The following is a 25,182-nucleotide window of genomic DNA, read 5'->3' as shown; positions in this document are numbered from 1 at the left end:
TGCAGAGCGAGAAAAGTTTTATTTTGTAACCAGGGTTGCAGCCGGACGCCTAAACGACCCAACTGGGTGGTGGAGAGGCGTTGCTGCAGCACCCAAAAGTGGACGTGGGGTGGGGGGCGCCGGGAACCGAAGAGCTCCAACGCGCTTCGGCAACCGGCCAAACCCAGCCCGGCGCGCTCTCGCCGGGACCAGGACATCAGGCGCGTGCCTGCGCTTGCGCAAAAGGCACTCGCCCAGCTCCTCTCCAGGTGCGCTCTCGCTTCCGGCCGGCCTTCCCAAGGCGGAAACACCAGAGCCCGCGCATGCGCTTTCCAGCTCTCCTGCTTGATCCGAGGAGGGGGCCCAAGGCTTCAGGTGATCCCGCCCCTCCCTCGCAGCGCGGAGCCAATCGCACGGTGGTGGGCGGGATTTTCAAGAAGGTGGCCCGCCCACGCGCTTCGCGAAACGTGTTTCGATTGGTTGGCGACGCTGGCGCAGGTGCGCGGTTCCTATTGGGTGTGGGCGGAGCACGAGCCGCCGAGGCTTTGGCCGAGGCTGCAGGTGAGCGCGCGCACGCGCCGCCGCTCCCGCCCGCCTCGGGTGCGCGCGCGCGGGCTTGCGGGGGAGGCGGCCGAGAGCGAGATTGCGGCGCCTGTCGCCTCTGCTCCGCCCCCTCCTCCTCCTCCTCTTCCCCCTCCTCCTCCTCCATCGCGGCCGCCGCCGAGGCCCGGAGGGAGGGAGTCGCGTCCCCACCCGCCGCGCAGCCAGTCCGACCCTCGGTCCGGCCGCGTGAGCAGGCAGCCGAGCGGAGCTCTGCGCGGAGACCCGAGCCGCGGCCGCCCCTCTGCAGGTGCCTGTGAGGAGTCGCCCGGGCCGCAGCCGCGTCCCCAACCCGCCGGCCGCGCACTCGCTCCCTGCGCTCCCGAGGGGCGGCCCGGCCGGAGGAGGCCGCCGCGGGGCCCGGCCTCAGCATGAACCGCAGCCACCGGCACGGGGCGGGCAGCGGCTGCCTGGGCACCATGGAGGTGAAGAGCAAGGTGCGCGGGGCCGGGGCTGGGCGGAGCGGCCGGCTGATGGGGGCCGGGGCCGGGCCTGGGGGAGGCCGGGGGCTGCCCGGGGCGCCCGGGGTGGGGGGGGACTGCCCGGTGTCTGCAACGCGGGGGGTGCGGCAGTGGGGTGCGGAGGCAGGAGGTGGTGGGTAGTAAACTTGCCGAGAAGGGGGCGAAGGAGGGGCCGTGTGTTTGTTCCTGGCCCAGGTGGGAAGACCCATGGAGCACTTAATCTCCTTGAATCTCACTCCTGTTAAGGGATGGGAGGCGTCTGAGCGCAGTGTGGGACGAAGGCTTGGGGGTAAATTCTAGCTCCTGGTCTCGGAGGAAAAGCTATTTGGAAGACGCGTGGTCACAAAGTGTTACCCCTTTCTGTGGTTCAAGGGTGCATCGAGTGGGGTGAAAGGGAGAACCCAGTGCACTAAAGGGACCTTTTAAAGTTCGCTTTGCTTCCTGCTAGGGATTTTTCCAGCACTACCTTTGGTATGCGTTTAATCTATAAAATTAACACTATCACCTTTCGTTTGAGTAGCCCTTTACAGTTTGAGGCTGGATGCTCTTCTCATTCCATCGGGCTACCTTTTCACATCAAGTGTTTTCCTTCTTGACCAACGGTATGCCAGTCTGCTGATCATTCCCGCCGCATCCCCTGAATTCCTAAATTGCAAGGCTGCCTGAGCTGGGTAGTCTTTAGGGATTAGGTAGAGAATGCTTTCCAGAGGGGGTTTTGAGCTGGAATTTGAAGGTGATCGGCAACCACAGCCCCATTTTCAGCAAGCATTTCCTGGGTTGAAGAGCTGAAGAAGTTTAGATGATCTAGTTTGATTCTCTTGACAAAAGGGAGGGGTCAGAAAGGTTAAGACTTTGCGGGACTCTGCTTTTATGACAAAACCTGGAAGCCTTTTTACAGAATAACTTCTAGACTCTATAGAATAAAACTGTTTTTGAGAGCACTAAAAAGAGTTGAGAAAAGCAAAACACCTGCAAGAATGGGAGAACAGTACAAGCATATCAACTTCAGAAATGATGAAACCGGGCAAATCCCAAATCAGGGAGTGGTTTTGAGTGAAGTGGAGGAAAGAGAGCAGCCCGGAGCCTGTGGGGGGAATGGCTTTATTATCTCGTTGATAAGCAAAGTTCTGTAAGTTGCTGTAACTGAGATCTGCATTCATTTTAAACATCATTTAAATGTTATTTGTAACTTCTGGAGCAGGAGGGGCAGTAGTTTCACAGAAACCGTCCTGTTTAATAAGAACAGAAATGTAATTATAGCAGTTGAGAGAATGTGCTCTTCCCCGTGTCCTCAGTGGAACCGCTAGAGCAAATGGAAGAGACGTGCTTGAGCTAGGGGTTAAGATGACTCCAAATATACAGGGTTTTTCCTCGAGCGGTATAGTGGCCTGAGTGGTTCTGTGCCCACTGGTTGAACTTTCTCAGGCATTTCTGTCATGAATCTAGTTTGCATCTGTGGGGGTTGAGGTTAAGAAAAGACAAACACTTAGGATATTGCATAATCTTCGAATGCAGTTTGTGGTCCTAATCTTGGTAGCAATTTTTAATTCTTCATCATAGGGGAAAAAATGGGCAGAGATTCTAGGTGCACTGATAAGTACAATCAAATGGTCATTTGTCTCCTGGACGGGAAAGCTGGCGCACTCTGGGACAGGAATTTCAGGCTTTCTGGCCCCCTTCTCTTCTGTCCGCTGACTGTGAGTCTTTCCTACATGTTATATATTTGAGCTGTCAGGCTGCACTTGTAGTGAGCCGTGTCTCTGAAATAGAATCAAGGCTTTCTGAGAACCTGCACTGAATGAAATGTGGTTCCTCTGTTGTGCTCGAAGTTGGTGTGTAGACAGAATATTAGGTACTGGTTTTAGTGGGTCTGTGACACCTTGTTTTAAATAGATGCTGTTGACACATTTATTTTTAGCTGATTAAATGAAACACTTGTCATCTTTATCATTTACAAAGTATTTGGACAGATGTTTGAAACAGTATTTCCCTTTGTCAGCTGCCTTGGAGATAGCACAGCTTTTTACAAAACTGATGGTCAAGAGGTTGTAACCGCAACCCCGTGATGTGCAGATAGATCCACACTTCAGATTCTTTTTCTTCGGTGTAAAAAACAGTGTCAACTGTATCACCTGAGCAGAGCGGGGCAAGTTCTTAATTGATAATGAAGGTGGAATCCTTTAATGACCTTGGAACAATCTTTGGGCTGTACATGTTCTAATTATTATTCTTGGGCAAGCAGTATTGAAATTAACTTTGCAGTTTCTTGAACGTACCAACAGATGCCGGGCTAAGGGTGTCTATTCTCCTAGCAGATGCTGGGAGAGGGCCACATCCTGGGTGGCCAAGACAAACTAGACTGGCCTACATAAGAGTTACAGATGCTTCACACAGTGAATAGGTGTTACTGGGTCTTAATTTTATCTCTGTCTTAGTATTTTTCTTCACGTAGTAATACGTTCTCTTAATCCTGTTGTTTTTCCGCAAGAAGAGTAAGTTTCTCTTGTTCAGTTTTGTTTTCTGCTAACATTTGCAAAAGGGCACGTCAGCTGTGAAGCCATACAGTTTTTCATTGTTTTTATCATAACATTTAAGGAAGAGAAAAACAAGTTGAGTAAAGGATTTTCACCCCAAAGCTTTATTGAGCAAAGTCGTTGGAGCCCTAAAATGTTCATGGGTTAGATGTTACTCTCATTCACGTACCTGGGACAGTGATAAACCCTAGTGCAGATCCGTGGCAGTAGCTTTAGGTTGTGATACCAGGATAAAGACCAAGGAGGAGAAACTGTGACTTTTGATAACATCATAAGACTAGCTCTGATATGAAGGGTGTTGCCGAGTTTTTATTGACTTTGAAACGTGAAGGTGTGACTAAACTTCGAGAGTTTTAGGTATGAGTCACCTTATATTCTTGACCAATGTTGGTGTTTATGTTTTAGGAATGTGTCATGAAAACTCGGATTTATTAGAGGAGGTGGTTTGGGTGAATTTTAAACTTAATTTAATACTGATGAGTAGGTGTGGGTATTAGCAAGCACATGAACTTCTTCAGTGTAACAGATACAGTGCCTTGAGATATCACATCGATCCTTTGGAAGAGGAACTGACACATTTGTAATCTGCTCAAATTATTCTGATGGAGACTGTTTCTGCTGATGCTTAAGGCTGTGTTAGTATTACATTACATTAGAATACATTAGTATTTCTTAGTAGTAGATATTTAGAGGAAAAAGGAGTTCAGTGGTTGAATACATTTGACAAACATTTGTTTAAAATTAAAAAAAAAAAATCAGCTGGAGGACTCAACTGAGTGTTTAATATCTGGTCTCCACGGTGATCCCTAAGAGTGGGATCATAGTTTTGTAGGGTTCCTTGAGCTTACATGACCCGGGCGCTTTCTGAGGAAGGCTGATTAACCTTACCTGGGTTTCCCCCTGGAGGAAACGGCACACTGGGCCCATAGTCAGTCATAGATCCTGTTTATCGGGGACCAGATGAAGCCAGTCCTGACTGCTGAATACCAACCGCTTTAATAATCTGGCGTTTGGAGAGCAAAGGTATGATTCTAGAGGAATGAGAACGGGGCGTGATAGAGGTGGTTTTGTGGTTCCTTAATACCTCTCGGATGTCTTTGTCGTCTTTACCACTCATGGGTGAGCTCCTGTGGCGGGCCTGAGCCCTCCGTCTGTAGGGCCCAGGCACTGGGCCAAGCATATCCACACTCCTTGCATTAATAGGATGGTTGTAGGATGTATATTTTATGTATTAATAAAGCTTTTTTCCAGCATGATTATAGGGAAGATGCTCCTTATCTCTAGACCTATTCCTTGTAGGATAGACCTCCCATTTGTATTGTGCCTTCATGCCAAGAAGCTCAAAGTCCCTTCTTTATGTGTTGCTATTAGTTCTTTCCACTTCCTCTGAAATCATAATTCGTTTCATGGGGGAAGAAACTTCGGTGCTTTTTGCTAATTACCAAAATAAAGACTTGGGCACATCTTTCTTACCCCATGGTCTGGGCAGGGAGAGGACTGCTGTCAAGATCTGAGCTCCAGGCAGGGTTTGAGCGGAGTCACTCTTGTGGGACAGTCCCCGGGGAGGCCTGGGAACCCCAGGGATTGAGTGGAGCCTCATCCTTGATGGGAATGCCCCTCGGAGATGTAGCAGTGAGAAGGCACGTTCCTGTCTGTCTTACGCTATTTTATCTCCAAATAATGAGATTTGTGACAATAGACTGTGTCACTCCAACACTCTTTCTTATTAAGAGAAACACTGCTACTGTTAATGTTCCTATGGAGTGCATTTTCAGATTGGGTCCTGTTACTTTTGTTTGTTTTTAATTAAGATGTTCATTGTATTTATAGTTTGGAGCTGAATTTCGTCGGTTTTCACTGGAAAGATCCAAACCTGGAAAATTTGAGGAGTTTTATGGATTACTGCAACACGTTCATAAGATACCCAATGTTGACGTTTTAGTAGGCTATGCAGACATCCACGGAGACTTGTTACCTATAAATAATGATGACAATTACCACAAAGCTGTTTCAACGGCCAATCCACTGCTTAGGATTTTTATACAAAAAAAGGGTAAGTACCACTGTGTAGAGACACTGTTTTAGAAATAAAAGTAGTTTATTTTCCTCACGGGTAGGATTATGCATTGAATTCTCACTTTGTTGAATAGAACTGTGTCCATTCAGAAAGATATGGTGTAAAGACTGGGACTTGGGAATCAGAGAAAGATGCTCGTTTTTTGGTGGCAACCAACTTTCAAGTGCTGTATTTACTACTTAATAACTACCTGAAGGAAAGTTACTTATTTAGAATACTCTTCACAGAAATAAAGTTAATTATCTGGAAACTTAGATAGCAAGTCATTATTATGGAGGAATTTAAACACTGATATTAGTCTTGCAAAAGAACATTTGAAATAACCATCCTATATGACAAGAATTTTGAGTTGTAGAACTTTTTTTTTTTTTTTTTTTTAAACTCTGGCCTCCCGTGAGTCTGTGTGTCTGCCTGGCCGCGCCTGGGCATGATGTGTGCCATTTTTATTTCTTTGGTTTTGGTAAATGAAGAGGTTTAGAAAGCCAGCATGACAGCAGCAAACTTAGTATTGGTGGGATAATGAAAGCCTTACAGTGTTTATAAACCAACCCAGAAAACAGTTTGAGAGAATGGTTAGGAATTACCCTTGAAGGTGAAACTTTATTTCCCAGTTGATAAACGTTAGACCACTCCTAGGGCTTTGAAATTCCACTGATTATATAGCTTTGCTTTTCTGGGTTTGGAGGAACTAAAGTCCACCAACAAAATAAACCTCCCAAGGGTGACATGTTCATAACACTTGACTGTTTACAGAATACATAGAAACGCACAAATTGATTTTCCCAAAGACCTCTGAGATGGATTTCATAGATACGTAACAGTCGTGTGGTGTAGTTAGAGTATTAATCTAGGAAGATTAATTTGGCGGTTGGGGATGAGTTGAAGTGAGCAGGGTCTTAGAGGAGAGGGCCAGGAGCCGGCGGTGAAGGGACAGCTGGGAAGCCGCCCCAGTGGAGGAGGCAGGCGACGAAAGTGGCAGCGTTGAAGAGGGCATATCTGATATTTGAGAGTCGCTGTGCTCCCCCCGGGATGGCGGGGAGTTGAAGAGGAGTCCAGCAGAGAACAGCTTTCTGGGTTCGAGTCTGACGGCTAGAACAGTGTCATAAACAACCAGAATTTGGAAGAGGGAGATTAGTTTGGAAAGAAAATGGGTTTGGTTTTAGGATATTTGGCTGGTGAGTTTTAACCATGCCACGTAGGAAATTGGAAATGGTAGACAGGAACTTTGGATTGAAATCTGGAGGCCCAGTCAGAGAAAATTGGAAGTCTGTGGAGAAGTGATATTTGAGAAATTCTCCGGAGGAGACGTCAGGCCTTGTAGGGATGAAGACCAGGGATAGACCCTTGGAAAGCTGCACGGACTGTTGGAGACAAAAGAACATCAGTAGGGGAGAGAAGACAAGCATTCACGTGGAACTGGTCATTTTAAGCAGAGTAATATTAATTATCGATGAGTAGGCCTTTCTTGGTAGCAGTTGTAATTTTCATTAAAATACTTTGTTGTATTTGGAAGGGGTATGCAGGCGTGGAGTGGTTATTTTTAAACCACTGCCATCCAACAAAATTTTGTTGGATTATCCTTTCTGTTAGATGGTCAGAGTTGGATCATGCCACTGCATGTTTTTTATTACTGGCGCTGCAACACGTAGTGGTTGTGGGATCAGTCCTCACATCTGTTAAGGGTCGTTGTGTTCTGCTCTTTGCTTTTGAACATGTTTATATGTGAACAGAAGTTTTCTATGTCCTAGAAATCAATGTCCAGTATAGTGAGCAGCTTGTAGAATTCGATTTAAAAAGGGGCGCCTGGGTGGCGCAGTTAGTGAAGCTTCCCGTTCTTGGTTTTTGTTCAGGTCTTGACCTCACGGTTGTGAGCTCAAGCCCTGAGCCCTGTCACCTCCCCACAGGGCACGGTGAGTCTGCTTAGGATTCTCTCTCCCTCCGCCCCTACCCCTTCCCCTGTTTTTAAAAAAAGTAAAGTTTTATTTAGAAGTAGGCGGTGCATTCAACAGAACGTTTGTTTTTAAAAATATGAACATGGGGCACTTAGGCTCAGGTCATGATCTCAGGGTCCTGGGATCAGCCCCACGTCGGGGCTCCCTGCTCAGCGGGGAGTCTGCTTCTCCCTCTCACTCTGCTGCTCTCCCTGCTCGTGTTCTGTTCTTTTTCTATCAAATAAATAAATACAATCTTGATTTCTTTTTTAAGATTGCATTTCTTTATGAGAGTTGGTGAGAGAGAGCACACGGCGGTGAGACGGGGGGGGGAGAGGGGGGGAAGCAGGCTCCCTATTGAGCAGGAGCCCCCCCCCCCCCAGGGCTCACTCAGTCCCAGGGCTCTGGCATCACGACCTGAGCAGAAGACAGATGTTTAACCGACTTAGCCACCCAGGTGCCCTAAAATCCGTTAAAATATAAACATATAAATGTAATACAAACGTGACTTAAGGAAAGCATAAAAGTAAGCTGGTCAAGTCGTTCCTGTTTCACGCCCCCCTCCCCCGCCGCCCATTGCACCCAGAGTGAAATCCTTCCTGCTCTGGGCTTCCCCAGCCTCATCCTTCTTCATTCCCGCCCCCCTCCACCCTGCGGTCCTGCTCAACCAGGCCCACCAGGCACGCAAGCTCTCAAGCTCTCGGACGTGGAAATGGTGTTGCTGTCCCGGTGCTTCTGCTCTTGCTTCTCTCCTCACTAACCCCCTCCCCCACCCTTCAGATCTTATCACTCGCAAATAACTTCAAATAACTTCCTCGGAGGGGGGAGGGGGGTCTTGTTGGATCACGGAAGCCCCTTGACCCTCCCACCTTTATCAGACCTGGAGTTACCTTCTGTATGCGTGAGTTATCTTGTTTATTGTCCGTCTTAACAAGACTTACGTGGTGCCTTGTGATTCACAGTGATACTTTTTTCTTGTAAAGCTCAACAGATGTTGAGCAGAAGCTGATTTTAGGCAAACTTCACTGAACAGTAAATTCAGGAAATTAATACAAAGCGTGATGTTAAGTATAGTAACATTTTACTGCTTAATTACAATACACTTTGTTTTCTTGGCCTGTTGATGCCAGTTTAGGAATCAATAGGGCAGCAATTACACTTACATGGTACCAAGTGATTAAAAAAAATTTTTTTTAAACCATTTTGAGTTTTAAAATCACGTGGTCTTTTAAAATCTGATACCCCTACCAGAAGTTTCTTCGAAGTGAAAGTTCACAGTTGAATGCATAAACTATATAGTATGAACTCAGATTTCAGATTGTATCGTTGCGTATCTTGAAAGGTTTTGTGTCTTACCGTAATTTATTGCTAGAAGAAAAGCCCCCGTACTCTAGGACTATTATCATAGAAGCAGAAACCAAAGAAAACAAAATCCCTGCTATCTGAAAAGTCAGGTTCGCAGAAGGGATTCCCAGATACTTTGCCAGCCCCGGTCCCCTTTTGGAGTTTAGAGGTTTCCCAGCCAGTCAGGGAGGGGCGGCCAAGTCTGGAATCCTTGGATGCGCACGGACTCCCTACCGGATCTGATCCGAACATCCACACCACAGCTTCTTGCTGTGTTACCTTCTGCTTCTGGATGACACCAGAAGGCGCATTTGTTGGAAAGAGTTTGTTGGAAACCCTAGAAGAGCCTTGCTTGCTTTACGCATTGTCACACTTGAGACACTGCCTGGTGGCCCAGGCCCCTCAATCCTTAGGGCTGTTCAGCGGACGTTAGTTTGTAGGTGCACTTGACGATCACTTCTCAGTGAATCCCGCCGTGATTTCAAAATGCTCCAAGAGAGATGCATCATAATTGTCAGTTGAGTTTTGAAGAACAGTGTAGGACACCAGTTGCTCAGGACAGAAACCTGGGTGTCACCTGTGACACACCCCTGTAGTTCAGCCAGTCACCAAGCCTGTTCCAGCAGTTCTAATTATTTTTCAGATTTGTTTTCCCAACAGCACTGCCTCTGCTAGAGGCCAGGCACTATTCAGAATGATGGCAGTAACGCCTGTCGTCTCCCTCAGGGTCACTCTCCCACTTAAAGTCAGGGTGAGTTTAACAGAAAAACCCAAACCTTTGTTTTCTTCCCAGTGCCCTTAGGCTGAAGTCCATCATCCCTAGGCCTGGTTTCCGCAGGGGCCCTTGGCTCCTCCTCCTCCCTCCCCTCCCTCCCTCCCCGGGGGGGTTTCTGCCCCTCCCCCATCCTGCTCCCCGCATTTGCTGGACCCTGCTTCGGCAGCATTCCTCGCTGTCCTACCTGATTAGCTGCTGGCTGCTTTTCCAGTCTCAGCGCAAACCTCACTTCCCCGGGAGAAGCCTTGCTGCACCCTGCACACAGGCTGGGCGCCCGCGGCGCAGTCTGTCTACACCGAGGCTCCTGGCCCCTTTGAAATAATGAGATTGCAGGTGGTAATGGCCCTCTCCTCCTGCAGACTGTAAGCTCCACGAGAGCAAGCCCCCCACTCCTCTCTGGTTCACTGAATCTGCAGCCCGAGGCCTGGCCAGGTTGCGGGTGCTTCTGGAATGTTTGGTGATTAGGATTCCTTATATTAGGAAATGAAGGGATTTGCATGCTTTGAGTATTGCTTTAGGTGATGTTTAATCCTTTTAAAGTTGCCAGATTTAGTTCTTTTTAACCATTTTGGATTAGAACAGGGGTTTGCAAACACGGCTTGCTGGCGGTTTTCTTGGAACGCAGCCATTCACGTTCTTTATGTCTGGCCCATTGGCTCCTGCGGCAGCGACTGGGTGACCCGCGAACCCGGAGCGCTCACTGTCCGGCTCTTCGGGGCAGAAGGTGGTCAGCCCCGGAACAGGATGATTTCAAAAATTACTTCATTCTTCCCTTCTCACAGAATTTTAAATGGGTCCTAATCTTGAACTTCCTCGATGACCCTACCATGAACTGTGACTGTTTCGCTACTGTACAGGGATGATGAAGGGGGTTATATGAGGGTTTGGTTTTTCATTTTTGGTCGGTTTTCTCCAGATGGGCTCTAACACTGTAGGCTTTTCCTTCCTGGATCTGTGCCTGCCACTCACTACTGGTGGACCCTCACCTTCTGCTCTGAATCTGTGACTTGCGACTCCCTGTGAGTTAAGGAATGAGATAACCAGGTTTTTCAGAATTAACGGTCTGAAGAGTGACCGTTCCAGAGGGAGTGCGTGCGAGGCTGCTCCCGTGAGCGGAGGGCAGGAGCTTTCGGCTCGGAAGGAATTGAGACCAGCAATTTGGCTCCTCAGAGGCATTCCGAGTGGATCCTTGCTGATTGCCGTCAGCCGAGATAGTGGCCGAGGGACAGGCTTGGGATGAGGGAGGGATTGCTGGGGGAGCCTCGCTCTTGTACTGTTGCATAAGCCTGGGTTTTTGTGGCGACAGAGGTTGCTGGGAACCAGGTTTGCGAACTTTTCATCTTATTCTGAGTTCAGTGCTTTGACACACAGACTCAGGTAGAAAGTGAATTCCCGGTCCCCTGTGGACAGTCACCTTTACACTTTAAACTAACACTCTGCACCCTGGCTTTCTGCCAAAATATTTCTTTTCCCAGTGGCTGGAAACTGATTAGCTAGATGGGAGAACAAAGGTGCCTTTGTGCTGGGGCATATTGCTTTTGAGAATTTAGCAGAGAGCATTCAAACAGTCTGGATGCGATGCCAAATTATGCAGATTTGGGGTTGTTTTCTTTTTTCTTTTTTTTTTTGGTCAGGTTTCCCAAGTAGGCAACTTAGTTTTACTCTCTGTGTGTATGGTCTGGAAATTTCCTTATAAATCCTATGTGGGTTTTCTTAATTGATTCTTTTAAAATGAAAATATATACTTCTGAGAAAACATACTCAGTAGGAGACCATCGTTTTCGGTCAAATGTTGCAAAATGATTCTCATATCAGTGAGTTAATTTCCAAAGCCAAATTATAAACAAATTTGTCTCTGTGAGAACAGGGTATACATACTTTCTAAATAAAGACAGAATTATCCCCGGAGGGGGGGAAATGCCAAAAATTAAGGTACCCCGAGTCTTGTACATTTCTCTGCAACTAGCTCTTGGAGAATTGAAGCAGCCTGAGGAAAAAAAGTTCTCCATACTCAGACACACACACACCTGACACTTAATACTCATTCTGTGAATGTGTAAAGTATTGGCCTAGTAAGAAAATAAAGGTCCAGTCTTTGTATTTTGTACTCTTAATCATTACTTTGTACTCTTCATTTCCTGGTTTATGTAGTAAAGATGATAATATTTATCAATAGAGTGAGAGTCAAGGGACAGAATATAAACTGAGCCTGTACAGTTACAGTGTGGTGATAGTACTATTATCCGGAGTTGCTGAGACTAGGATTTTGAGCTAGTTCTTTGCAGGAGGGGGGATTTTGTCTCCTTTGTTCTTCGGATATATATATTTTTATCCTTGAAAATTCTGAATTTTTAGTTTCTCATCCTTTGTTATTTTTGAAACATGGTTTCAAGTTTCCCACCTGATGTTAATTTCATTTCTTTTTTTTTTTTTTTTTTAAACCTGTCATTCTCTGATGAGGTGTTGTTTGTAGGTATTTTCCTTCAGCAGTTTGATTTCAGAAGGCAGATCTGGTTTTAGGTGCCCTGTTTTCCCTTAGTTTTACATTAGAGAGGGTAGATCCTCTGGGTGGAAGCAGGAACGCTATCCATGCATGTTGTTTGACTCAAACTGGTGTTTGTTTTGTTGTTATTTTAATTAGGTGTCAGCATTTAAAAAACGAGAACATTTTTACTTAAAAAACAAGGCTCCATGGCAAATGGGATTTGGCCACACAAATTCCTGTAGTGGAAGAAAGACTGTGGCACAACCGCCAAGAAAGGGGCCTCCACACTTCTTTTTCACACAGTGAAGAAAAGTTCAATCTTAGACTTCAGCCTCTTTCAAAAGTGGAGAAATTGAAGATAAGATCTCCCCCAGAAAACTGAGGGAGAACATTTATTTGCAGTAGACTAAAATTCCTAAATTCTAGATATACATTCATCTAATTTACATGATCATTTCATGCATATTGTCTGTTTCATTGAATTACATCATCTGCCCCGCTGCCTGTAATACAAGTTTGTTCCCTTGATTTACCTTGGGAATCAAAAGTGTCCCTTTCTTTCTTTCTTTCTTTACTTATTTATTTTTAAGATTTTATTTATTTATTTGACACAGACAGAGATCACAAGTAGGCAGAGAGGCAGGCAGAGAGAGAGGAGGAAACAGGCTCCCCGCTGAGCAGAGAGCCTGATGCGGGGCTCTATCTCAGGACCCTGGGATCATGACCTGAGCCAAAGGCAGAGGCTTAACCCGCTGAGCCGCCTAGGCGCCCCCAACCTGGAGTTTCTTAAACAAATGAAGGAAAAATATGTTTTAAGTAACTCACTTGAAATGCTGTTTAAAATGTGTGTGTAAACTTAACAAGAATTTGATTTTCGCCTCTTACTGTTGTAAGTAGTCCTTGAGCTTTATCAGATTAAACATTTGGGATTTTATGATGTGTGCTTGAGAAGGCCACCTAGTGGTTTCTTTCTGGTACAGCAGGTCTTACTACTGCGCTGCCTTTTGATCTGATTAGAATAGGCTAATATTTTAATTGTTTATGTACTGGGGCGCCTGGGTGGCTCAGTGGGTTAAAACCTCTGCCTTAGGCTCAGGTCATGATCCCAGGGTCCTGGGATTGAGCCCCGCATCAGGCTCTCTGCTTGGCAGGGAACCTGCTTCCTCCACTCTCTCTCTGCCTGTCTCTCTGCCTACTTGTGATCTGTCAAAAAAAAAAAAAAAAAAAAAAGTAAATTGTTTATGTACCAAATACATGTGAGTTATCTCTCTGTATGGATTCAACTGTGGGTAAACTGGGTGTTTTTACATCATCTCTAATTATTTTATTTTATTTTTTTAAACAGAAGAAGCAGACTACAGTGCCTTTGGTACAGACACACTAATAAAGAAGAAGAATGTTTTAACCAATGTATTGCGTCCTGACAACCATAGAAAAAAGCCACACATAGTCATTAGTATGCCCCAAGACTTCAGACCTGTGTCTTCTATTATAGACGTGGACATTCTCCCAGAAACACACCGTAGGGTTCGTCTTTACAAATACGGCACTGAAAAACCCTTAGGGTTCTACATCCGCGACGGCTCCAGTGTCAGGGTCACGCCACATGGCTTAGAGAAGGTCCCAGGGATCTTTATATCTAGACTTGTCCCAGGAGGCCTGGCTCAAAGCACAGGACTACTAGCTGTTAATGATGAAGTTTTAGAAGTTAATGGCATAGAAGTTTCAGGGAAGAGTCTTGACCAAGTAACAGACATGATGATCGCCAACAGCCGCAACCTCATTATAACGGTGAGACCAGCAAACCAGAGGAATAATGTGGTTCGGAACAGTAGGACTTCCGGCAGCTCCGGCCAGTCCACAGATAACAGCCTCCTGGGCTGTGTCCAGCAGGTAGAACCAAGCTTTGAGCCAGAGGACGAAGACAGTGATGAAGATGACATTGTTATCGAAGATAATGGAATGCCGCAGCAGATTCCTAAAGCTGTTCCTAATACGGAGAGCCTCGAATCATTAACGCAGATAGAACTGAATTTTGAGTCTGGACAGAACGGCTTTATTCCTTCTAACGAAGTGAGCTTAGCACCTGTAGCAAGTGGCACAAATACAGAAACACATGCTCCGGATCAAAAACTCTTAGAAGAAGACGGAACGATCATAACTCTATGAAGCCTTTGTCCGAATGTCTTTGGAGTGAGGATGCCGCAGGGACTTGTAGATTTGGCTGTTCAAAGCATATATACCTCTGAACCAGTGACCTGGAGTAGGCATGAGAAAATTAATATTGCAAGCTTGAAATGTTGTTATAATAGTAGTTTGATCATTGTTAATATAAACTTCAGTTTGTCAGAGGTGAGTTTAAGTCTGAAAGGGGCCTTTGCTAATGAAATTACGTGCTTTTGTTATTTTGTCTCTAGAGAACTGGATGTTAGAGCACATTCTCAGAACTGAGAGGACCAGATCATTTCCGTTCGAAGTGGTTGCATATTTTTTAACCTGCTGTGCAGAGCCCAGTTAGCTTTTCCTTTAACTATATTTTTAAAAATTCTAATGTGAAGAAGTCTGATTCTGCCCTTTGGTACCTTGGGGACCTCAGCTCCTATGTTCCCTATATTTTATCTTGATTTTTTAATGTTGTTCCTCTGTTGTTCGTTGTTACAAGTAATTTTTTCAGATGCTTTTTTTTCCCCCTAATATTTAAGAAATCAAACCAATCGCCTGTTTTTGGGAGTCGCTTCCTACATCATAAAGCATTGACACCGTGTTCCTGAATTAAGAAACTGTAACTGTTGTTCAAGTTCCAAGCTTGTTCATCCCATAGTTTTCACATTCACAGACTCACTCCTTGTGCGTATAACTTAACGTTGAAAAGGCAGCGCCGTCAGCTGGTCACACCTGAGACTCCCTTCGTCTCCTCACTCGCACCCCCATCTCATTGGAATCATTCCATTTGCTGTTGGTGTGTGTTTCGTGGGTGTGCTTTTAATACTCTGCTATGTATTTGAGTAGTAGGAATCATTTTGGATTTAAAAATGCACCCAAATTAAGAGATTTTTACACACACGACACACTTGTGCACTTTTTTACATGAGATGATTTGGTTTTTTTCCCTAATGGGATTTCTAGGAACACTACCTGTACTTTATGAGAAAAGATAAGACTATTCACCTTGGACCGGTAGAGTGTATTGCTAGTGATTCTATGAGGCTATTGATTACTTTCCAGGGCATCCACTTAGAACAAGTGAAGGGCGAGGCTGCTGACTTCCATCCCTCGCCTGACTTCCCTGTCCGCACGCACGGGCCCCGCAGTAGGCCTGTATGTAGAAACCCAGGACTGCGGGCAGCGCTTAAGTCCCCTGTGGCTTACGGCTCCTTCTCTCAGAGTGAGTTATTCATTCATTTTACAGTAGGGCTAGAATGGGTCCCTCCGTAACAGCTGCGTGCTAGGGAAGCAATGAAGAATTCAGTGACTCCGTTTTGAAGGATATTTTCTGTCTAGGGTAAAGATATATGAAGAAGTCTTGGACTGAAGGCAGGTCACTTGACTCAGAATACTTAGTGTATTTTGCTCACGTTACCACTAAACAGATTATCGCGGAACTATTAACTGCACAACGTTATGTAATGCAATGTACTTTTTTGTTGAATTCACCCAGTTTCTTCCACTTCTCTACCACCGTTTGCTAATGGCATTCCAGCTTTAACCTTCTGTGAGGTATAGAAATTTGACTCTAGAACAGTAAAATGTTAACATGTAGGTTAAATTTCATTTATACTATAAGTGGTGCAGGGGTTCAACATTTTAAGTAAAAAATCCTTTCACACACTACCTCTCTCTCTCTCTCTTTTATTTTTTAACAGAGTTTTAACATCTGAACTTTTCTCTTGGAGGAAAAATACTTCAGGGCTTGACTTTTTGTACAGATTTTAACTATTAAGTACAGATTTGTCTTGTATGTATTCATGAAAATGGAAATCAAAGCTGCTAGTGCTTTTTATTTTAATTATCCTGCTAAGAGTATATGTCAGTGCTGTTAAAACTAGATTTCTCATTTAAATTATTGGTGAAATAATTGATTACTAGACGTATTGTAAAACCAATAGCTCTTGGTTATACAATAAAATGTCCGGTCATTGGTAGTCTGAATCGATTATTCCAAGTGTACCTTATTAACAGAAGGATCAGTGGATTCAGTGTAAAATTTTATAGTACGAAATGTCAAGCCTAACTGTGAATTTTGTTCTGTATCTTGAGTAAATTTATGATAATGTTCTCATGAGCTATCAACAAAATATACGTACTTTTGTGAACTATGAATTTTCTAATTAAATTTTACATGCGACAACATGATTTTTACATGAATGATACTTTGTTTAAACTCTCAAATGTCAGTATTTTACTACAATTTTATTATAAAATGTACATTATCACTAAATGAACTTTGATTTTAAAAATCAACTTAGCTTTAGTTGTATATTATTTTTTACAAATAAAGATAGACTTGTATAAAGGCTACTTTCTTGTTTGCAAATATATGAAAAATGACCCAGCAAATACTTAGCAAGCACCAATATGATAGCAAATGAGGGGGAAGAAAATTAAGTTACAAATATAAGTTACAACAATGTCCTGGCTTCCTCAACTTTTAATTTAGTTGTAGGTACAGCGACTGTGGCTGTGTATGAGCTTATGATTACAGACAGGGAGGTAGTATTTAAAACATAGTTACACTGGTCGTGTGAGAGGTTACGTGTGACACTCGTGGGGAGAGGTACCATTTGCAGTAAGATGATTTGCAACAAGACAAAAGTAGTTTGTAATGGGACAGTGTATCTTCTGAGATTCAAATTCACTTAGCCTTGCTGTTTAGTACCACCCTGGGTGGTACTGCCCGTACAGGTCAGGTTGCGGTTATCCTGGATGACGGAAGAGCCCTGAGCTAGATCGGACCCTCCTACTGAACTATTTCTAATCCCAAATTCATCACTGTCATTGGCTTAGCTGATCTCTGCTCTAACTCTGTCAACCAGAGTGGAGGATAATCCTTCTGATGCCTTCCCGCAATTTAAAAACAGATTGGGGGGTGCCTGGGTAGCTCAGTGAGTTAAAAGCCTCTGCTTTCGGCTCAGGCCATGATCCCAGGATCCTGGGATTGGCATCGGGCTCTGCTCGATGGGGAGCCTGCTTCCTCCTCTCTCTCTGTCTGCCTACCTCTCTGCCTACTAGTGATCTGTCAAATAAATAAATACAATCTTAAAAAAAAAAATAAGATTGGAAATCCTTAAGAGTTGAAATTCAACGTCATCTATGTAGAACTCTTCACATCACCGATTGGTACAGACCATGTTGCCTTCAGGACCCGATAATTATCTTTGGGTTTCAGGATCCGTGAAACAATGGTGTGGAATTAAAACATCCTTCCCCCCACCCCCTTCCAAAATACGACCCCAGTGTCGTTTGAATCTTAAATCCCTACTGCTTCCAAGTCTTCAGTTCTGGGCAAAGAGTTAAGTTTGATTTTGAGGAAAAAACAGAAGTTTGCAAGGCAAAATGAGCCCCTCCGTTCTGATTGCGTAGCCTTAAGGTGCCTGGACAAACAGCCACAACTGGGTGCACTTTGATCTTCCCGTCTTCTGGATTGACGAAAGTTTGGTTGTGGGTGATGAAGCTTTGAGAGAGTGTATGTCAATGATTTGGCAGCCGAGCTCCTACACAGAGGTTTCGGCGTGTCTTAGAAGACACTGAAAGTGTTGACTGTATGACAGCATATCGCTTAGTGATGGCCCTTCCCTGCAGGAGAAGGACGTCAGTGCCTCCTGTGTGTCGTTGGGCGGCTGTCTCTACTAGAAGGTAGATGTAAAGGAAATTACTTCGCTGGATTTAATCATTTCAGAGTCCTCAGGATGTGTTTTTTAGTTCTCTAAAAACCATGTATGATTTAGGTACTATTTTAAAAAGAACCCTTTCCCCAAATCTTACTTTATAAAATTTGTGTATTTTATAAGTTAATATTAAAATTCAGTGCAGTTCATTTTTTTTTTAAAGATTTTATTTATTGGACAGACAGAGATCACAAGTAGGCAGAGAGAGAGGAGGAAGCAGGCTCCCCGCTGAGCAGAGAGCCCGATGCGGGGCTCAATCCCAGGACCCTGAGATCATGACCTGAGCCGAAGGCAGAGGCTTTAACCCACTGAGCCACCCAGGCGCCCCTAGAGTTTGTATTTTATTTACAATCTGTATTTAGTTTTCCCATTTTTAAAAAGATTTTATTTGAGAGAGAGTGAGTACAAGCAGGGGGACGGGCAGAGGGAGAAGCAGACTCCCCACTGAGCAGGGAGCCCAATGCAGGGCTTGACCCCAGGACCCCGGGATCATGACCTGAGCCGAAGGCACGCGCTTAAGGACTGAGCCACCCAGGGGCCCCTCGTTTTCCCATTTTAAAGAGACCTCTCGGAAATGGTATTTATTCCAAAACCAATGTTCTTCATGTAACATGAAATAACTCTTTTCTAGTTTATTATAATTAGCTAGTTCATTATAATCCCAAGGGATGGACAACAAAGTTACTTAATATGATATTAGCAAAGGTAATTTTGAATTTTTTTTCAATTATATAAATAATATGTGAATTCATTCTTCCTATTTAAAAAAAGGCTAAAGTTCTTTTTTGGCCATCAAGCATACTTATGTATACTGTACTTTGTTATAAGAAGGAGTTCATGCATTTAAAGTAAGAGTAAGCATTTAAAATAAGAGTGACTATAATTTATAATCCAAATCAGGACACTTCCAAGTGACTGAGTTTGTTATTAATTCTATGGACAGGACAGGTTGCTAGGCATGAACTGGTGTCTCCCATAAATTAGAATGTGAGTCACCCTATTGAAGATACTCTAGTAGAATAGCTTTCAAACTTTTTTTTTAAACCCACCCACAGTAAGAAATGTATTGGTCCTTGCAATTCAGTACACAGTGTATGAATGTGCACACACACACACACACACACACACACACGTATATGTATAAAATTGCAGGTGTCACAAAGTGAAACTTAATATTAAGTGCAAATGCTCTGATTTTTTTATTCCATTCTTTAAAATGTTTATTGGGACATCCCAAAACAAAGTCAGGATGCGCTATTTGAAAAACACTTGTGAAGCACTTTGCTTTCCACTTGAAAGATTTGCCATAGAACATACTAGTATATATATTTTTTTTTCTTAAGGGGGATGGGGAAGCACTATTGCCTGCATGCTTTTATATTTGGAAATCACTTCAGACATGGCAAAGAGCTGCATGGAAGTCTGGCTGACACCCCTCACCCAGATAATACCCACATGTGGTTTATCTCTCTGCAGTCTCTCCTGAAACACTGGAGAACTGGTTGCAGAGAACACAGCCCCTTAGCCCTCTAAAGACAAGCGCACATTTCCCAAGAACACAGATACTCTTACACATTCCTTTATACAACCAAAGTTCATTTATCGAATTCAGAAAACATAACAGTGATACAAAAATATCTAATACACAAACCATACGAGAATCTCACCAGTTGTCCCCCAAATGTCCCTTACAGGGAAGGTCCCCGGATCAGGGTCCGTCCAGAAGCAGGCATCGCACTTAGACGGCACATCTCTGCTCTCTTTCATCCAAAACACTTCCTCAGCTTTTCTTTGTCTTTCATCGCAGTGAAACTTCTGAAAAGTAAAGACAAACTTTTTGCAGACTGTCTCTCAATTTGGGTTTGTCTGTTTCCTCATAATTAGATTCAAGTTACACGTTTTGGACCAGAATACCGCAGATATGACGTCACATCTTCCTTGTGTCATGTCAGGAGGCACAGCATGTTGGTTTGTTTCAACGGTGCTGATGTAAAAGCACCTAAAAATTTTTTTGGGGGGGAGATGCCTGGGTGGCTCAGTGGGTTAAAGCCTCTGCCTTCAGCTCAGGTCATGATCCCAGGGTCCTGGGATGGAGCCCCACATTGGGCTCTCTGCTCAGCGGGGAGCCTGCTTTCTCCTCTCTCTCTCTGCCTGCCTCTCTGCCTACTTGTGATCTCTGTCAAATAAATACATTCTTTAAAAAAAAAATTTTTTTTTTAAGTTTCTATTTATTAGCTCGAGAAAGCAAGAGGGGGTGGGGGAGGAGAGCAGAGGGAGAGGGAGAAGCAGTGTTTCATGCTGAGCACTGACCCTGATACGGGGCTCGATCCCACAACCCGGAGATCATGACCTGAGCCAAAACCAAGAGTCCGACCCTTAAATAAGCCACCAAAACACATTTTTTTAAAAAAGATTTTTTATTGGAGAGAGCAGAGCAAGCAGGAGAGAACACAAGGCGGTGAGGGGCAGAGGGAGAAGCAAGCTCCCCGCTGAGCCGGGATGATCCTGAGATCATGATCTGGGCCGAAGGCAGACGCTAAACCAACTGAGCCACCCAGGTGCCCCACACGGTTTTTTTTTTAAAGTTGATTTTTTTTCTTTTTTTTTAGTAATCTCTGCACCCAACACGGGGCTCAAACTCAAGACCCCGAGACCGAGGCACGTGCTCTTCCGACTGAGCCCACCAGGCGCCCTGTAACGCTTGCTAATGGGGGAGACTGCTTTTGTTCTAAGTCGTCCACAATTCTAATTATTCTTAGGCTAACAGACATGTATGGTGCTTAGAAAAGACATCTGTGTCCACCATCCGCCTGTTCTGTATCTTTGCTCGTCTTCTAATTGAAGACGTGATGGGAACGGTGAGCCAGGAGGAGTGTTCCCGAGGGTCGTCTGCCTGACCACGCTTCTGGACCCGAGGAGGGCATTCCCCAGCGCTGTCTCCAGGGAACGAAAAGGCCCCAGTGAAACCCAAAGCATGTACACAGTCATGTCTGGCGAGTGCTAGTCGGAGGTCTTTGGATTCTGTGGGCTCTGAATAAACCCAGCTCCAGCTGTGGAAATCCGAAGCTTTATTGGCTGCATAGCTGAAAAACCAGGGCTGGAACTGGGGCACAGATCCCATCTCCCGGTGCTGTCCATTAGAACTCTGCAGTGATGGGAATGTCCCATATTTCCTCATACCAAACAGTCATCGCTGGCCCACACGTGGCTGCTGTATATTTGAGAAGCAGCCCGTGCAGCCGAGAAGCTGTATTTTTACATTCACGGGATTTATATGGAGCCCCACGGAGCTCGTGGGTACTGAATTTTACAGCACCGGCCAGACTCTCTGCATTTCTTGCTTTGCTTTCCTCTGCTCTTTTCCCAGGCAAGTGACCCACTTGTGGTGGCATCTCCGGTGTATTTTCCATCATAGGAGCCGCTCACCCGGGAGGGAGCCTGTCCTCCCTGCTGATCAGACCCGAAGCCTCAGAGCCAGCCTTCACCAGCCCTGGCTGGGTCACCCGCCGGAGTCTGGCCTGGGGGAGGCAGGGCTGGTCCCTCAGGGAAGGAATCAGGGTGCTGCCCCCACGAGAAAGAGGAAAGGCCCCAGGAAGTGAGCATAGTGATCACCCCGGCAGCTTTGTTGATAAAGTATTTGGGCAGGGGCGCCTGGGTGGTTCAGTCCATGAAGCACCTGCTTTCTGCTCAGGTCATGATCCTGGAGTCCTGGGATCGAGTCCCGCGTGGGGCTCCCGGCTCAGCGGGGAGCCTGCTTCTCCCTCTCCCCGCTGCCCCCCTGCTCATGCTCTCTTTACCACTCTCTTTCTCTCAAGTAAGTTAAAAAAAAAAATCTTTAAAAAAAAGTATGTGGGCATTCAGGTTTTATAACAGAGAGGGTCAAAGGCATGAAGTACTCTGCAAAGGTAAAAGGGGCAGAGCAGTCCTTTATCAAAGGGAACAGTACCGGGGAAATTCTATTTGGGGTCCAACGGCAGTGTTGTGAATTTGAAGGACAAGTTTAAATCTAATAATGACAGCATCCAGACTTGTGTTTTCAGGTACTGCTGTTTGATTTGATTTGATTTAACTCTGATCTAAATCTAATATATAAAGAATGCATAAATCCAATAGAAACTTCAATCTGAAATGGCAGAAAGGTCAAAGTTGGTTACTTTTGAAATATAGAAATAAGAGAATCTTGGTCTTAGAGAAATGGGTAAATTCAGATACCCAGGGGGCCAGGGTGGGGCAGGGCCGGTGGGCTTGTAAACCAGAGTCCACTTTCACACGTCTGTGTGTGTGCATGTGTGTAACACTCGGTAATTGCCACGTGGTATGTGCGGCCTCCGTGTTGCCCGCTCTTTGAACTTTGCAGAAGATGCCAGAAACCCAGAATTTCCCGTGAGACGGTCTGATTTTTAAAACTGCCATGACACGAGCTGCCTGTTGGCCAGCCCTGTCTCAGAGCATCAGCCACCACAGACCCACCAGCGACTCTGTTCCCTGCGCTGTGTCCCCCCTCCCTCGAAGGTCACTGTGAGGAGGGAATGAGGTAATGTGTCCCAAGGATTTGGAACAGTACCTGAGGGGTAAGAAGCACTCGGCCAATGTTAGCCTTTCTGTCCATTTCTCAGGGAGCTGGCCGAGGCCCAGAGGGACTGAGTGAGGGAACCCAAGGCACAGCCCCCCGGGCCCCCGTTAGAAACGCAGGTGTCGGGCCCCCCTCAGTTCTACCGACTAGAAGCTCCGCTGGTGGGGCCCGGCCTTGTGCTCTCAGCCCGATCCCCCCAAGTGATTCCTGGGCACGTTAAAGTCCGGGGAGCTCGGAAATGCAGCGCAGTCCCTCTGTCCCTCTCCGGTGCTGCTCAGCGCTGCCTTCATGGGCATGACTCCCGTTTCTTCTAAAATTCATAAAATGACAAAAAGCCTCCCTCGTATACATTGTACTGCTCGCTCACTTGGCCAAAGAAGCTTCAGGCTCCGGCCCCCTCTGCAGCGGACCCCGCCTCTAGGGTAGGCCAGTCCGCCGTATTGGAACTGCGGTGTGATCGACTGTAGTTAACAGTCCCTGCAGATGCTTCCAGGTGTGCGGAGAAAAAGCCTCTGAAAACCCCAGGCTGCATTTCTGGGCTGGATGATGTGCTGAAAGAAAGGACGAGAAAGGCTGGAATTTGACTCGTGGTGCCACCCCCTGATTTCTATCTGTGCGGCATTCCTCGCCCGCGCCATCTCCAGCAGCGCACGAACCCCAAGAAGATGGCATTCACCCATTGTTTCTTCTTCTTTTTTTTTTTTTTTTTAAGACTTTATTTATTTATTTGACAGACAGAGATCACAAGTAGGCACAGAGGCGGGAGAGAGGGGGAGAGGCAGGCTCCCCGCCAAGCAGAGAGCCCGATGTGGGGCTCGATCTCAGAACCCTGAGATCATGACCTGAGCCTAAGGCAGAGGCTTTAACCCACTGAGCCACCCAGGTGCCCCCACCCATTGCTTCTGACGAAGAGCAGTTTATGCTCCAAAGAAACACGGTGCTGTTCTGAGACAACATCGGGGTCCTGTTCCCGGGGCCTCTGGTGCTGCCAGCCAGGCTAGCCTCCGATTATGGGAGCTAGTGAGTTGCAAATCAGGTTCTCTCCAACATTCCCAGAGGCCTTCAGGAGCTGTCTCAGGTATGAGCCCGCGGTGACTCAGGGAAAACTCTGTATGCCGAGTGACTCAGAAACTCAATCATTAACTCAGGAAATGCCTGCAGAGTGTGGGTCCAGCAAGCCTGGAGAGGGCTTGAGAATGCGGGACTTCCAGTAATGCCAGCGAGGATCGGGAACAGCCACGCTGGACCGTGGGGCGTCTGGACCGTGGGCCAGATACCGGCCCCACAATCCCCTGGAGGCAGAAAGAACCTCGAGTCAGTCATGCTTGAGGAGCAACCCGCCTCAAGGATTGCAGAATGCACGCACAGAAGTGCAGACTCCACTTGTTTGAATTCCCGTGTGGTAAAGCAGAAAAATGTGCAAAAGCCTTCTTGACCTAAAAACACAGACAGCTTTTAACTCGTTGATTTTAAATCGGGTAGAAGCATGTACACACACACACACACACACGCACACATGCACACGTGCACACACACACACCCTCTGGTCTGTCGGAAGGTAAAAATAAATTTCTAGCACACACATCCACAAAATGCCAGGCAAGGCTTGAGTAAGGATTCCAAATAAACCTCACCCCCAAATGGCCATCGTCATAAATTTTGTCCCCCGCAGAAGGCAGCCCTAAGACCTTGGCTTTTCCAGCGGGCAGGCCCAGGGTGTCTTGGCTGGGGTTCACAGGGCCTGTGCCCAGTGTGGCTGGCGTGTGCCTCCAGCAGCCAAGCAGACGGGGCCAGGGGAGAGGGAGGGAACCAAAGGTCGAGGGACAGAGCCAGCAGAGAAGGCGGGGCAGCTAGGGCAGCTGGCCAAGGGACCAAGGCCTGCACGGGTTCCATCGGCTCCCGACAACTCCTCAAATTACCTCCTTGGCTTTTTCCCCTCGCTGCATGGATACAGAGAAACACAAAAGCCCTTCGCCTGGGCGCCGCCAAGAACTCGCAAACGCCTCTCTCTCGAGCAGCGTGCTAACCCAAGCAAAACGCGCAGGATCTGGAAGGAAGACCGTGCAGAAGGTGAGGTCACCTTGACATCCCTTAATCAAGACATGAAGTTCCAACCGGACCTGCCGAGTCATCTCTTATTTTAATCATGGTCAGAGCTTTTCCTCTCCAGGAGGGTTTGTGTTTGAATGTTAGTGGCCGCTCTAGGAGAGGATGGATGACTGGCCCCGTAGTGCTTATGATGTCTTTCCTCTTTTAGCCACGTGAAGACAAATAATGGTGAAGGACGGATGAAATATTTAACAGCGGCCATGCATAATTTATTCCTGAGTGGATGCACATTTCCATCCTGGTGGTTGGCTCTCAATTAGGGCTTCTCAGAACATCGAACCACTGTCTCCTTGGCAAATAGACATTCCGCTTATTTTTACTCCTTTCTTCCTAAGGCTAATTGTTTTTGCATTTTTCTTGTTGAAGGACTTGTTCCTAGATGCTCTTCCCATCAACCGGAAACAAAAGTAAAAACTGTAAGCGAAGTTT

At 45.9% G+C, this 25,182-nt stretch overlaps 1 protein-coding gene across 2 annotated transcripts; it reads left to right on the top strand.

The window, feature by feature from the left end:
• The first annotated feature begins 597 nt into the window (after nt 1-597).
• PARD6B (par-6 family cell polarity regulator beta) lies at nt 598-16,704 on the top strand. Of its 2 annotated transcripts, none has more exons than XM_059133059.1 (3): nt 598-1,016; nt 5,405-5,627; nt 13,532-16,704. In XM_059133059.1, exons 1-3 carry the CDS (start codon nt 951-953, stop codon nt 14,353-14,355), a joined length of 1,113 nt encoding a protein of 370 aa, XP_058989042.1. In that variant the 5' UTR covers nt 598-950; the 3' UTR covers nt 14,356-16,704. The 2 variants fall into 2 exon arrangements, with proteins under 2 accessions (XP_058989042.1, XP_058989041.1); XM_059133058.1 differs by lacking the exon at nt 598-1,016 and adding an exon at nt 2,437-2,737.
• The last annotated feature ends 8,478 nt before the right edge of the window (nt 16,705-25,182 follow it).

The sequence above is a fragment of the Mustela lutreola genome, chromosome 9, assembly GCF_030435805.1.
Source record: "Mustela lutreola isolate mMusLut2 chromosome 9, mMusLut2.pri, whole genome shotgun sequence".
Lineage (NCBI taxonomy): Eukaryota > Metazoa > Chordata > Mammalia > Carnivora > Mustelidae > Mustela > Mustela lutreola.
Note: the sequence above shows the minus strand (reverse complement) of the source record. Positions and strands in the feature narration are given on the sequence as shown.